At 42.2% G+C, this 11642-nt stretch overlaps 2 protein-coding genes across 3 annotated transcripts in view; one reads left to right on the top strand and one right to left on the bottom strand.

The window, feature by feature from the left end:
• LOC135513724 (anthrax toxin receptor 2-like) overlaps positions 1 to 11642 on the bottom strand; it is a 1178227-nt gene that overhangs the window by 179324 nt on the left and 987261 nt on the right. The window lies entirely within an intron of this gene.
• Positions 7912 to 11642, top strand: part of mthfd2l (methylenetetrahydrofolate dehydrogenase (NADP+ dependent) 2 like) — a 51794-nt gene continuing 48063 nt past the window's right edge. Inside the window, exons 1-2 of one of the 2 annotated variants that reach the window (XM_064936350.1) lie at positions 7912 to 8058; positions 8722 to 8915. In XM_064936350.1, the coding sequence (XP_064792422.1) occupies positions 7922 to 8058; positions 8722 to 8915 (331 nt within the window). In that variant the 5' untranslated portion in view covers positions 7912 to 7921. The remainder of the gene's footprint in view (positions 8059 to 8721; positions 8916 to 11642) is intronic. The other variant, XM_064936352.1, reaches the window with a different exon arrangement.

The raw sequence follows: 11642 nt of genomic DNA on the forward strand, positions 1-11642 counted from the left end.
TTTATTGGAATTTGCAGCTGTTGTTGGTAAATAATGAATCTGCTAGCTTCTTACTACAACAGCTCTGTCTATGGATTCGTAGAAGCTATTCCTAATACTTTTTCCATTTTGAAAAGCAGAGAAGTAGAGGGCGATTTCATAACCTCTGAAGTTTTGTCTGAATTGTTGGGAGAGTGGTCATAATGGAAGCTATTTGGAAAAAGTTTGCGGAAAATGTGGTAATACAGTTACTAAAACTGCTGTATCGGTTGATTTGTAGGGGATATTTTAGTTCCTCGTACAGATTTGAAAAGCAGAAAAGTAGATGAAGATGTTATAAGCTCTGACTTTTTATCTAAGTTGTTGCAAAGTGGCCAAAGTAGCTGATTTGTGTGAAAAGTTGCATTCTTGCATATGTAGGGAATGGAATGTTGGAAGTGAAGATGTCACAATGGGGAGCTTTAGTATGTTGAGGAAATGCCATCAAAGTGAATGAAGATTGACCCCAAAAAATATATCACTTAAAAAGTATAAAATATATCAAAAAGTTAAATACCACCAACTTCCCATGTCTGGAATACACTGCCATCAGACACACATAACTGCACCACATATCACACTTTCACAAAATGCTTGAAGACATGGCTAAAGGTCAATCAGATTTGTGAACATGGTCCCTAGCTGTGTGTTGCCGCTTTCCATGTTGTCTGTTGTCTGTAGCTTGTGAGGTGTTGGAAACACTTAGTTGCTTTTATGAATTTTGTCTTGCTGCTTTTTGTTCTATGTTGCTCTGTCTGTATGCTATGTCTTGCTTGTCCTATGTTGCTATGTCTTGCTTGTTCTATGTTGCTATTGTTTATATTGTAATTGTTTTTAATAACCTGCCCAGGGACTGCGGTTGATAATTAGCCGGCTGGCTAAAACCGGCACTTTTACTGAAACGTTGATTAATGTGCACTGTCCCTGTAAAAATAAAAATAAACTCAACTCAACTCAAACTCAATCCAGACCAGTTTATACTTTTTAAAGTTTGAAATGCGTTTCTAGTTTAAACGGTGTAGGAGGTGTTGAATAATAACTATAATACAAAGAAGTATGTCGAAAATTTAAGTGGGGGCTTTTGCTTCGCAAGCCCCACAACTAGCTACTTCACATGTTGATATTGACTTTGGTATTATTGTCTGTAGCTACTTCTGCTAGCTAGCCAGCCAGCCCATAGAGAGAGCATTGCATTGTGTGTTTTGGAGTCGACTTGAGCTGCAACAGATTTCCACAACAATTTTCACATTGCTACCAAAAATATTGTTCTCACATATTGGTGTTATGGTACAATATAAATTATAGGAATGAGTGGTTTTGGGTGTATTTTTCTTTAATGTAAAAAAAAATATTATCAAAAAAGAAATGGAAAACCATGATGGAGAATAATTTATCTGTAATAAAGCCCTTTATGGGGAGCCCCTGCCCAGTCATGTGAAATCCATAGATTTCATAGATAGCCAAATTAATTTATTTCAATTCACTAATTTCCATATATGAACTGTAACTCAGCAAAATCTTTGAAATTGTTGCGTGATGTGTTTCTATTTTTGTTCAGTTATACATCGTTAGCAACCCTAGCGAACACCACGAGTTAGCTATGTCATTAGCAGCACTTGCTAGTTAACTACATCGTTAGCAGTGCTAGCTATTTAGCTACAGCATTAGCAGCACTATTTAATTTGCTAGCTATGTCGTTACTAACTGCTAACATTGGGGGGTGGGGAGAGTTGTCATGTCTGCAGAAGAGTGGGGGCTAGGGGGGGGGGGGTTGAGGGTCATGTTCATGTCACAGTGAACAATGAGACAGATATTTCACTGAATGTATAAATGTGAATCATCCGGTTTGCGTTTTCCACTCACTACCAAATATGGTGGTTAGAGGAAGCCCAGTGGCAGGTAGTGGGAGAAAATGGAGAGAGACAGATTTTGGCCGAAATTCTGCTAATTTTGCACATCTATGACACATTTGTATCTCAATACAGTTTTCTGTTTCCAAAACTAAAATCTGTTACCAACAGAGTGGACTATGTTTTGTAGACTTTACCATTTTCCAAAGTGTAATTTTTTTTAGCACTGTTTAGGAGTGCACGGGCGAATTGAGTTATTGCACACAGAGTAGGTTGTTCCCTAATGGAAATATGCAAGAACATGCTAGAACGCGCCACTATAGGCTCTGCCCACTATAATTATGTTGATACCATTGGAAACGACAGGCTGTCTTGGGTTAGTTATAACAAATATTTGGTCATGTTCTGTGAAGTCCCACACATGTACATACGCACTCACGAAGAAGGCTTGTTACACATCGACCAAGCCTTCAAAATATTTAATGTCATGTGATTAGGGATAGTATGACATTAAGCATTTTGAAGGCTTGTTAGACATTTCTCGGCTTTTGAACAAACTTTGCAGCCTAAAATATTTTGATGACCTTTGAAATATTTTGCCGTTTTCTTATAAACTTCACAGCCTGAAATATTTCTCTGGTCGAAATATTGAGCTGACCTTTGAAATATTTGATGCCTTTTAACAAACTTCGCAGCCTATTATTTTGAGAGCTGGTTTGCCCCTTGGGGGCCACTGTAAAGTATAGTGTAGAGAATCACTGTACCATCTAAACCGCAGTGAAATTACTTTTCCATAACCAAAAATATTTTATTTTGAGCTGTTTGAAGCCGGTACCATAGAAGTAGTGCAAATAGAATATATCTACTGCTTCTTAGACTACTTTTCAATGCGAATGACAGATCTATAACACACATTTCTAGGTGTTCCTAATGTTTTGTACACTATGTATACAAGTAAACTAATGTTTATTTTCTACTTTTTGGGTGGAATTTGGTAGATCCATGGAAATTTCAACACAGGTGTATAATCATTTTTTGACAGATTGCCCTTGAGTTGCTATAATAAAGTGTATATGCCTAGAATAAACAATTACTGTAGCATAATATTGTTAAATTGTCATAAGGTTTTTGGTTTATGACAGCTGCTCTCACAGTAACACAGCATTACCCCCCCCCCCTCAGGAATAAGGTACTCCAATTTATTAGTTTGTTCTTGTATGACCAGAAGACCTATTTTGTTTACAAACTCACGAAGAAGATTGAAAGCTGAATTTATGTTTTATGTATACAGTAACTAAGATACTGTTTTAAAGGGCATACAGGTCTGCTCTGACTTTACACGGTTATAATTATTTATACAGTTATTAATTATATAGTTATTAATACCTATTTCCAAAAATGGTCTTAGTAACGTGTATATGTAAAAAAAAAACATTCAATTATTTTATGATCAGTTTTCATATGCACTTAAAATAGTAGGTACCTTTTTATTTAAATGATTAATTTGTATTTTATATCTCAGAATAGTTCCTGATTCCACTAAAGAGGGTTTTTTTAGTCTCTCTTACTACAAGAACCCTTGGTTTGGTCTTGAACATCATTTCCAGTTGAGTTGAATTTCGAAGCCGGATAACGTCTTGCTCAGAGGTTATGGAATAAGCTATTTTCACTTTAAATGGACTTAAATGGTGCAGATTCGGTTCCTGATCGTTTACATTCACTGCTCCTACGTCTTTGACTCATCCTACTACAGTTTATACTTTTATATAATCTTTGTTGTTTTGTCTTTGTCTATATTATCTCTTAATGCTAAGGGGGTTACGAAACAATGTGAACTACAAGGCCTTTTTTAAAAATTTGCTAAACAATTTCGAACAGATTTTTTGCTTTCTTCAAGAGTCTCACTCAATTTCGGCTGATGCCAACTTCTGGAGGTCACAGTGGGGCAACGATATTTGTCTTTCCCATGGATCTGAACGCTCTGCTGGTGTCACTACGATGAACAATACCTTTGGTGGTAATATTCTACACTCGGAATGTGACCTTTTTGTAACTGATCACAAGACAAATAAAGTGACCAATGACATTATGCTCATTACTGTAAACTTCTACAGGTACAACACCAAACATGAGAATGATCAGTTACTTGAATCTATAGAGAAACATGTACTTCATTGGTTATCTAAATTTCCCAATTCGTTATTATTGATAGGAGGGGACTTTAACATTACAATAGATAATTCAACTGATAGATGGCCCTCAGGAGGGGACTTTAACATCACTATAGATAATTCATCTGATAGATGGCCCCCAGGTTATTATAGATAGGAGGGGACTTTAACATCACTATAGATAATTCATCTGATAGATGGCCCCCAGGAGAGGACTTTAACATCACTATAGATAATTCATCTGATAGATGGCCCCCAGGAGAGGACTTTAACATCACTATAGATAATTCATCTGATAGATGGCCCCCAGGAGAGGACTTTAACATCACTATAGATAATTCATCTGATAGATGGCCCCCAGGTTATTATAGATAGGAGGGGACTTTAACATCACTATAGATAATTCATCTGATAGATGGCCCCCAGGAGGGGACTTTAACATCACTATAGATAATTCATCTGATAGATGGCCCCCAGGTAGACCAACCAATCAGAATTTGGGTTTAATACTTTTTATGGAAAAGTTTGATCTTACTGATATATGGAGAGAGAGGTTTCCAGGCTGACAGATCATTCACTTGGAGTAACAAAACAGGTTCCAGACAATCCAGAATAGATGTTTGGCTTACATCCAAATGTATTGGTAGTGAGTGTGTTACTGCAAATATTTGTACTACTCCCCTCACAGATCATAGGGCCATTTACATTGATATCAAAATATTTACCCCTGATACGAACCTTGGTAGAGCATCCTTCTGGAAGCTAAATAGCTCATTATTAAATAATGATATATAGTTCAATTTGAGGTTTAAGATCTGCTCTCACACTTTTGGGAAAGGGCTTGTGAAGAAAAATCTTATTGTAAGAACTGAGAGCTCTTTATATTTGAGGTGTCCAAATATCTTAGAAAATAAGGTAGTAATCTTGCTAAAACCAGAAGAGCTGAGGAGGAAAAGGTGATCATTAAGATAACTTCCCTTTCTCAGAGGTCCCCAGCCGGCCTCTCGGGGGAGGAGAAGATGGAACTAATTGAGTTACAAAATAAACTGGATAATATATATAAATTAATCATAATAATAATATAATATAATAATAATATATATAGATTAAAAGCAGAAGGAGCCTTTATTAGATCTGGGAAAAAATGGATTGAGGAGGGAGAACAGAGTTCATCCTATTTCTTTAGACTTGAGAAATTTCACTCTAAAAATAACACTATTGATGATTAAATTAAATTAAACATTGATGGTGTTATTGCAGATGAGCAAAAATGAATCGCTAAATACTGTAGCAATTTTTACAGAAAATTGTATAGTAGCTCTACATACTGTCAGGAATCCACAGATATGTTTTTAATACTGTCAGGAATCAACAGATATGTTTTTAACCCACTGAATAATTTTCACTCTATCAGTGATATAGAATCTAAACAGTGTGATGAACCCATCAAAGTTGAAGAGATTATAGAGTCTATCAAACATCTAAAGAACAATAACTCACCAGATGTTGATGGTTGAAGATATCCCTCTCGTGGTGTGGGGGTTGTGCTTTGGCAAAGTGGGTGGGGTTATATCCTTCCTGTTTGACCCTGTCCGGGGGTATCATCGGATGGGGCCACAGTGTCTCCTGACCCCTCCTGTTTCAGCCTCCAGTATTTATGCTGCAGTAGTTTATGTTTCGGGGGGCTCGGGTCAGTTTGTTATGTCTGGAGTACTTCTCCTGTCTTATTCGGTGTCCTGTGTGAATGTAAGTATGCTCTCTCTAATTCTCTCTCTTTTTCTTTCTTTCTCTCTCTCGGAGGACCTGAGCCCTTGGACCATGCCCCAGGACTACCTGACATGATGACTCCTTGCTGTCCCCAGTCCACCTGGCCATGCTGCTGCTCCAGTTTCAACTGTTCTGCCTGTGATTATTACTATTTGACCATGCTGGTCATTTATGAACATTTGAACATCTTGGCCATGTTCTGTTATAATCTCCACGCGCCACAGCCAGAAGAGGACTGGTCACCCCTCATAGCCTGGTTCCTCTCTAGGTTTCCTCCTAGGTGTTGGCCTTTCTAGGGAGTTTTTCCTAGCCACCGTGCTTCTACACCTGCATTGCTTGCTGTCATATTATTTTTTTAGATTTTTATAAAGCATTTGACACAGTAGAGCATCAGTTTCTCTTCCACACCCTTGAGAGACTTGGCTTTGGGGATTTTTGTTTTAAGGCTATTAAGACTCTCTATGCAAATGGTAACAACTCTATCAAATTGAAATATGGCACCTCACCTAGATTTGAGATAAAGAGAGGAATTAGGCAAGGTTGTCCTATCTCCCCGTACCTGTTTTTATTAATCACCCAACTTCTTACAAATTCTTTAAATAATAGTACTGTACAAGGTATTTCCATAGCTGGTAAAGAAATTATTATAAGCCAGCTGGCTGACGATACTACACTTTTTCTGACAGACGCTAACCAAATTCCCATAATCGATCAATGTGATTACAATCCTTTTCCAAAGCGTCTGGTCTATATCTTAACATTAATAAATGTGAACTCATGGCTGTCAAAGATTGTGTGACACCTTCATATTATGGTATTCCAGTAAAAGAAGAACTTCCATATTTAGGCATAAACATTACAAAGGATCAGAAGTCGAGAGGCTTACTACATTTTAATCCTCTTATTAAAAATACCCAGAAGAAGCTAAATCAATGGCTACAGAGGGACTTTTCTTTAAAAGGTAGTCCTAATAATCAAGCCTGAAGGTATCTCTAGACTAACATACGGCCACTCTATCTTTATATCTTGACAGTAAAATATGCAAGGAGATAGACCAGATGCTTTTCAACTTTCTGTGGAGAAACCGTACCCATTACATTAGGAAACCTGTTGTAATGAACACTTATGAGAATGGTGGACTGAATTTTCTGGACATTACTACTTTATTACACACAAAAAAAACAGGCACTGAGCCCGAAGTCCAGCGCGCTATGACTGTGCCATAAAAGCACGCTCGAGCGCCTGAATCGATATCCGCGCTTATAAACCCAGGGTTTGCAGCATGCAGCATCATCTAGATATGGGTGCAAAAAAAAAATGTTAAAACAGTCACCTTCTGCCTCCATTTCTGTCAAGCCATCTAATGCCTGATGTCCACCAGATGCATAGGAGTTTTGTTTTACCGGATGTCTAGTCCGCATTTATGTACATGGCACACGTGCTTCGCTTTCCAACTAGCTCAAAGCCAGCTAGTTGCAGTGTGCGCAATTCTGCTTGTTCCACCGCATGGTAAAGCAACCGAAGGGTTGAACATATTGGACACGTGCAGGCACAGAACTGCTCCATTGACAATGAATGACTTCCACCCGAAAGCGAAGAGTTCGATGCATCTGGTTGACGTGAGGCATACGTATACACTTTGATGGATAAATTGGATTTATTCAACATATGCACCACACAGAACCCACTGCAACTGCATCTACCAATGCTGAAAGGCAAACGCAGCATGAATGTATTTCTGGTGTACCAAAAACGCAAGGATGATGTAGGTTTGATCGAGGCTGGCTGAATGCACAACGCAACATGAGGAAGTAGCATTAGCCACTAGAATGTGGTTAAAAAATGTGTTTAATAAAGAAAGTATGCATATTTTACACGTCCCCCCCTCCCCCTGCCTTCTCGCCATTAAATATTGTTAAGGGGAATATCTACGCATTTGCAGCGTGAATGGAGAATGTTTTAGGTATGAACCGGTTCACGGGGATACAAGTGTATTGCCCGCTGCATACAATGCTATTGGACGGTACAATGAAACTATCAATACCAAATATCGCCATCTGCAGGCCGTTGGGCTACCCCCTATCCACAGTCACACACAGCGGCGGGGCGGGCAACATGGCGGCCTCTATCTCCCCGCTACGCTCCTCCTACAGGATTTGTAACAGTCTGTCCTTCCACCACTACCGAGCCAAACTACGGATGCACAGAAAGTGCGAGAGTCAGAGAAGACATCTCCATGCGTCAGTCACCAGGTAAAAAGCAAGAAACATGTGAGGGAGACAGAGAGGAGGGATGCTCCATACTGCTGCTAGCTGATACCGGTGAAGGGGTGACCTGTTCGTCACCTGTCAGTCGGGGAGATTGACAGCTAGCTGCATCGTGCAGTGTACTGTAGCAAGGGCACGTGCTGGCTAGCTGGCGGAAAATAACGGGGGGGGGGGTGCAGATTTATAACACTACAGATAAGATGATAGCTAGTTACTGTTAACAAACGCGTCGAACTTGCATTGCATTAATTTCTGCATTATCTCTCTTGAGGGGAGGCTATGAGGTTGAGCTAGTTAGCTAGTTAGTTATTCAACAAGGTTGCAATAGGCCTGACAATGCGCATTAGGTGCCAAAGATAACTCCTGTCACGAGCACCTGTCAGATCAATTTGAGATGACACACTATGTTGTTTTTATCCACTGTCACTTAAGTCTAGTCCAGTTTTTAAAACCCTTACACTTCTCAAATGATACGGAGAGTGCTTTTGACGATATCAGACAGCAAATAGATGGGATTTAATTATAGCAAGTTTATAATAGCTCCACACCTCAAAGCCACCTTGTCCCTGCAGCATTCTAGTCATCTCATGTAATGGTGTAATATTCAGCCAGCCTATAAAACGTGTGTGTGTGTGTGTGTGTGTGCAGGCATGCTGCAGTGGTGGTGTCAGGGACAGAGATGGCACGTCAGATTCACAGAGAGATTCAGAGGGAGGTGGAGGAGCTGGTCACCGGCGGCAACATGAGACCCCACCTGGGTGTGGTGTTGGTTGGGGACGACCCGGCGAGTCGCACCTACGTCAGGAACAAGACCAGAGCTGCTAGTATACTGGGTAGGAAGGGTATATACACACACACACACACACACACACACACACACACACACACACACACACACACACACACACACACACACAGCTCTAGGAACAGCTGTCCGTCTAAACAATGAACGAGTGTCTGTTTTTTTGTATGCAGATGGAATTGTATTGATATCTGAAACTGAAGATGAGCTTCAAGAAATGTTAAATATTGTTTTTAACTGGTGTGAACGATTAAAAACTGAATTTCAGTGTAGACAACAAAGTTAGTTCCCTATAGGAACTCAGCAGGGCCTTTCACTATAGGAACTCAGCAGGGCCTTTCACTATAGGAACTCAGCAGGGCCTTTCACTATAGGAACTCAGCAGGGCCTTTCACTATAGGAACTCAGCAGGGCCTCTCGCTATAGGAACTCAGCAGTGCCTTCTGCTATAGGAACTCAGCAGGGCCTTCTGCTATAGGAACTCAGCAGGGCCTTTCACTATAGGAACTCAGCAGGGCCTTCTGCTATAGGAACTCAGCAGGGCCTTCTGCTATAGGAACTCAGCAGGGCCTTTCGCTATAGGAACTCAGCAGGGCCTTTCACTATAGGAACTCAGCAGGGCCTTTCGCTATAGGAACTCAGCAGGGCCTTCTGCTATAGGAACTCAGCAGGGCCTTTCGCTATAGGAACTCAGCAGGGCCTTCTGCTATAGGAACTCAGCAGGGCCTTCTGCTATAGGAACTCAGCAGGGCCTTTCGCTATAGGAACTCAGCAGGGCCTCTCGCTATAGGAACTCAGCAGGGCCTTCTGCTATAGGAACTCAGCAGGGCCTTCTGCTATAGGAACTCAGCAGGGCCTTCTGCTATAGGAACTCAGCAGGGCCTTCTGCTATAGGAACTCAGCAGGGCCTCTCGTTATAGGAACTCAGCAGGGCCTTCTGCTATAGGAACTCAGCAGGGCCTCTCGTTATAGGAACTCAGCAGGGCCTTCTGCTATAGGAACTCAGCAGGGCCTTCTGCTATAGGAACTCAGCAGGGCCTTCTGCTATAGGAACTCAGCAGGGCCTTTCGCTATAGGAACTCAGCAGGGCCTTTCACTATAGGAACTCAGCAGGGCCTTCTGCTATAGGAACTCAGCAGGGCCTTCTGCTATAGGAACTCAGCAGGGCCTTCTGCTATAGGAACTCAGCAGGGCCTCTCGTTATAGGAACTCAGCAGGGCCTTCTGCTATAGGAACTCAGCAGGGCCTCTCGTTATAGGAACTCAGCAGGGCCTTTCACTATAGGAACTCAGCAGGGCCATTCACTATAGGAACTCAGCAGGGCCTTTCACTATAGGAACTCAGCAGGGCCTTCTGCTATAGGAACTCAGCAGGGCCTTCTGCTATAGGAACTCAGCAGGGCCTTCTGCTATAGGAACTCAGCAGGGCCTTTCACTATAGGAACTCAGCAGGGCCTTTCGCTATAGGAACTCAGCAGGGCCTCTCGCTATAGGAACTCAGCAGGGCCTTCTGCTATAGGAACTCAGCAGGGCCTTTCACTATAGGAACTCAGCAGGGCCTTCTGCTATAGGAACTCAGCAGGGCCTTTCACTATAGGAACTCAGCAGGGCCTTTCACTATAGGAACTCAGCAGGGCCTTCTGCTATAGGAACTCAGCAGGGCCTTTCACTATAGGAACTCAGCAGGGCCTCTCGCTATAGGAACTCAGCAGGGCCTTCTGCTATAGGAACTCAGCAGGGCCTTCTGCTATAGGAACTCAGCAGGGCCTTCTGCTATAGGAACTCAGCAGGGCCTTCTGCTATAGGAACTCAGCAGGGCCTTCTGCTATAGGAACTCAGCAGGGCCTTTCACTATAGGAACTCAGCAGGGCCTTCTGCTATAGGAACTCAGCAGGGCCTTTCACTATAGGAACTCAGCAGGGCCTTTCGCTATAGGAACGCAGCAGGGCCTCTCGCTATAGGAACTCAGCAGGGCCTCTCGCTATAGGAACTCAGCAGGGCCATTCACTATAGGAACTCAGCAGGGCCTTCTGCTATAGGAACTCAGCAGGGCGTGTAACACATTTCATTTTCTCCTGTTGTACTGACAACATGTATTATGTCAGTACAAGTATCTGGGGTCGATTATTAATGCACCTTTGGATTACAATGTATCTGTTCATAGCTAACCATGTGAATGTTGTCCTTGGTGACATGGTGTCCTTGGTGACATGGTGTCCTTGGTGACATGGTGTCCTTGGTGACATGGTGCCCTTGGTGTCCTTGGTGACATGGTGTCCTTGGTGACATGGTGTTCTTGGTGACTTGGTGTCCTTGGTGACATGGTGTCCTTGGTGACATGGTGTCCTTGGTGACATGGTGTCCCTGGTGACATGGTGCCCTTGGTGACATGGTGCCCTTGGTGACATGGTGTCCTTGGTGACATGGTGTCCTTGGTGACATGGTGTCCCTGGTGACATGGTGCCCTTGGTGACATGGTGCCCTTGGTGACATGGTGTTCTTGGTGACATGGTGTTCTTGGTGACATGGTGTTCTTGGTGTTCTTGGTGACATGGTGCCCTTGGTGACATGGTGCCCTTGGTGTCCTTGGTGACATGGTGTCCTTGGTGACATGGTGTCCTTGGTGACATGGTGTCCCTGGTGACATGGTGCCCTTGGTGACATGGTGCCCTTGGTGACATGGTGTCCTTGGTGACATGGTGTCCTTGGTGACATGGTGTCCCTGGTGACATGGTGCCCTTGGTGACATGGTGCCCTTGGTGACATGG

Source organism: Oncorhynchus masou, chromosome 25 (genome assembly GCF_036934945.1).
Source record: "Oncorhynchus masou masou isolate Uvic2021 chromosome 25, UVic_Omas_1.1, whole genome shotgun sequence".
Classification (NCBI taxonomy): Eukaryota; Metazoa; Chordata; class Actinopteri; order Salmoniformes; family Salmonidae; genus Oncorhynchus; species Oncorhynchus masou.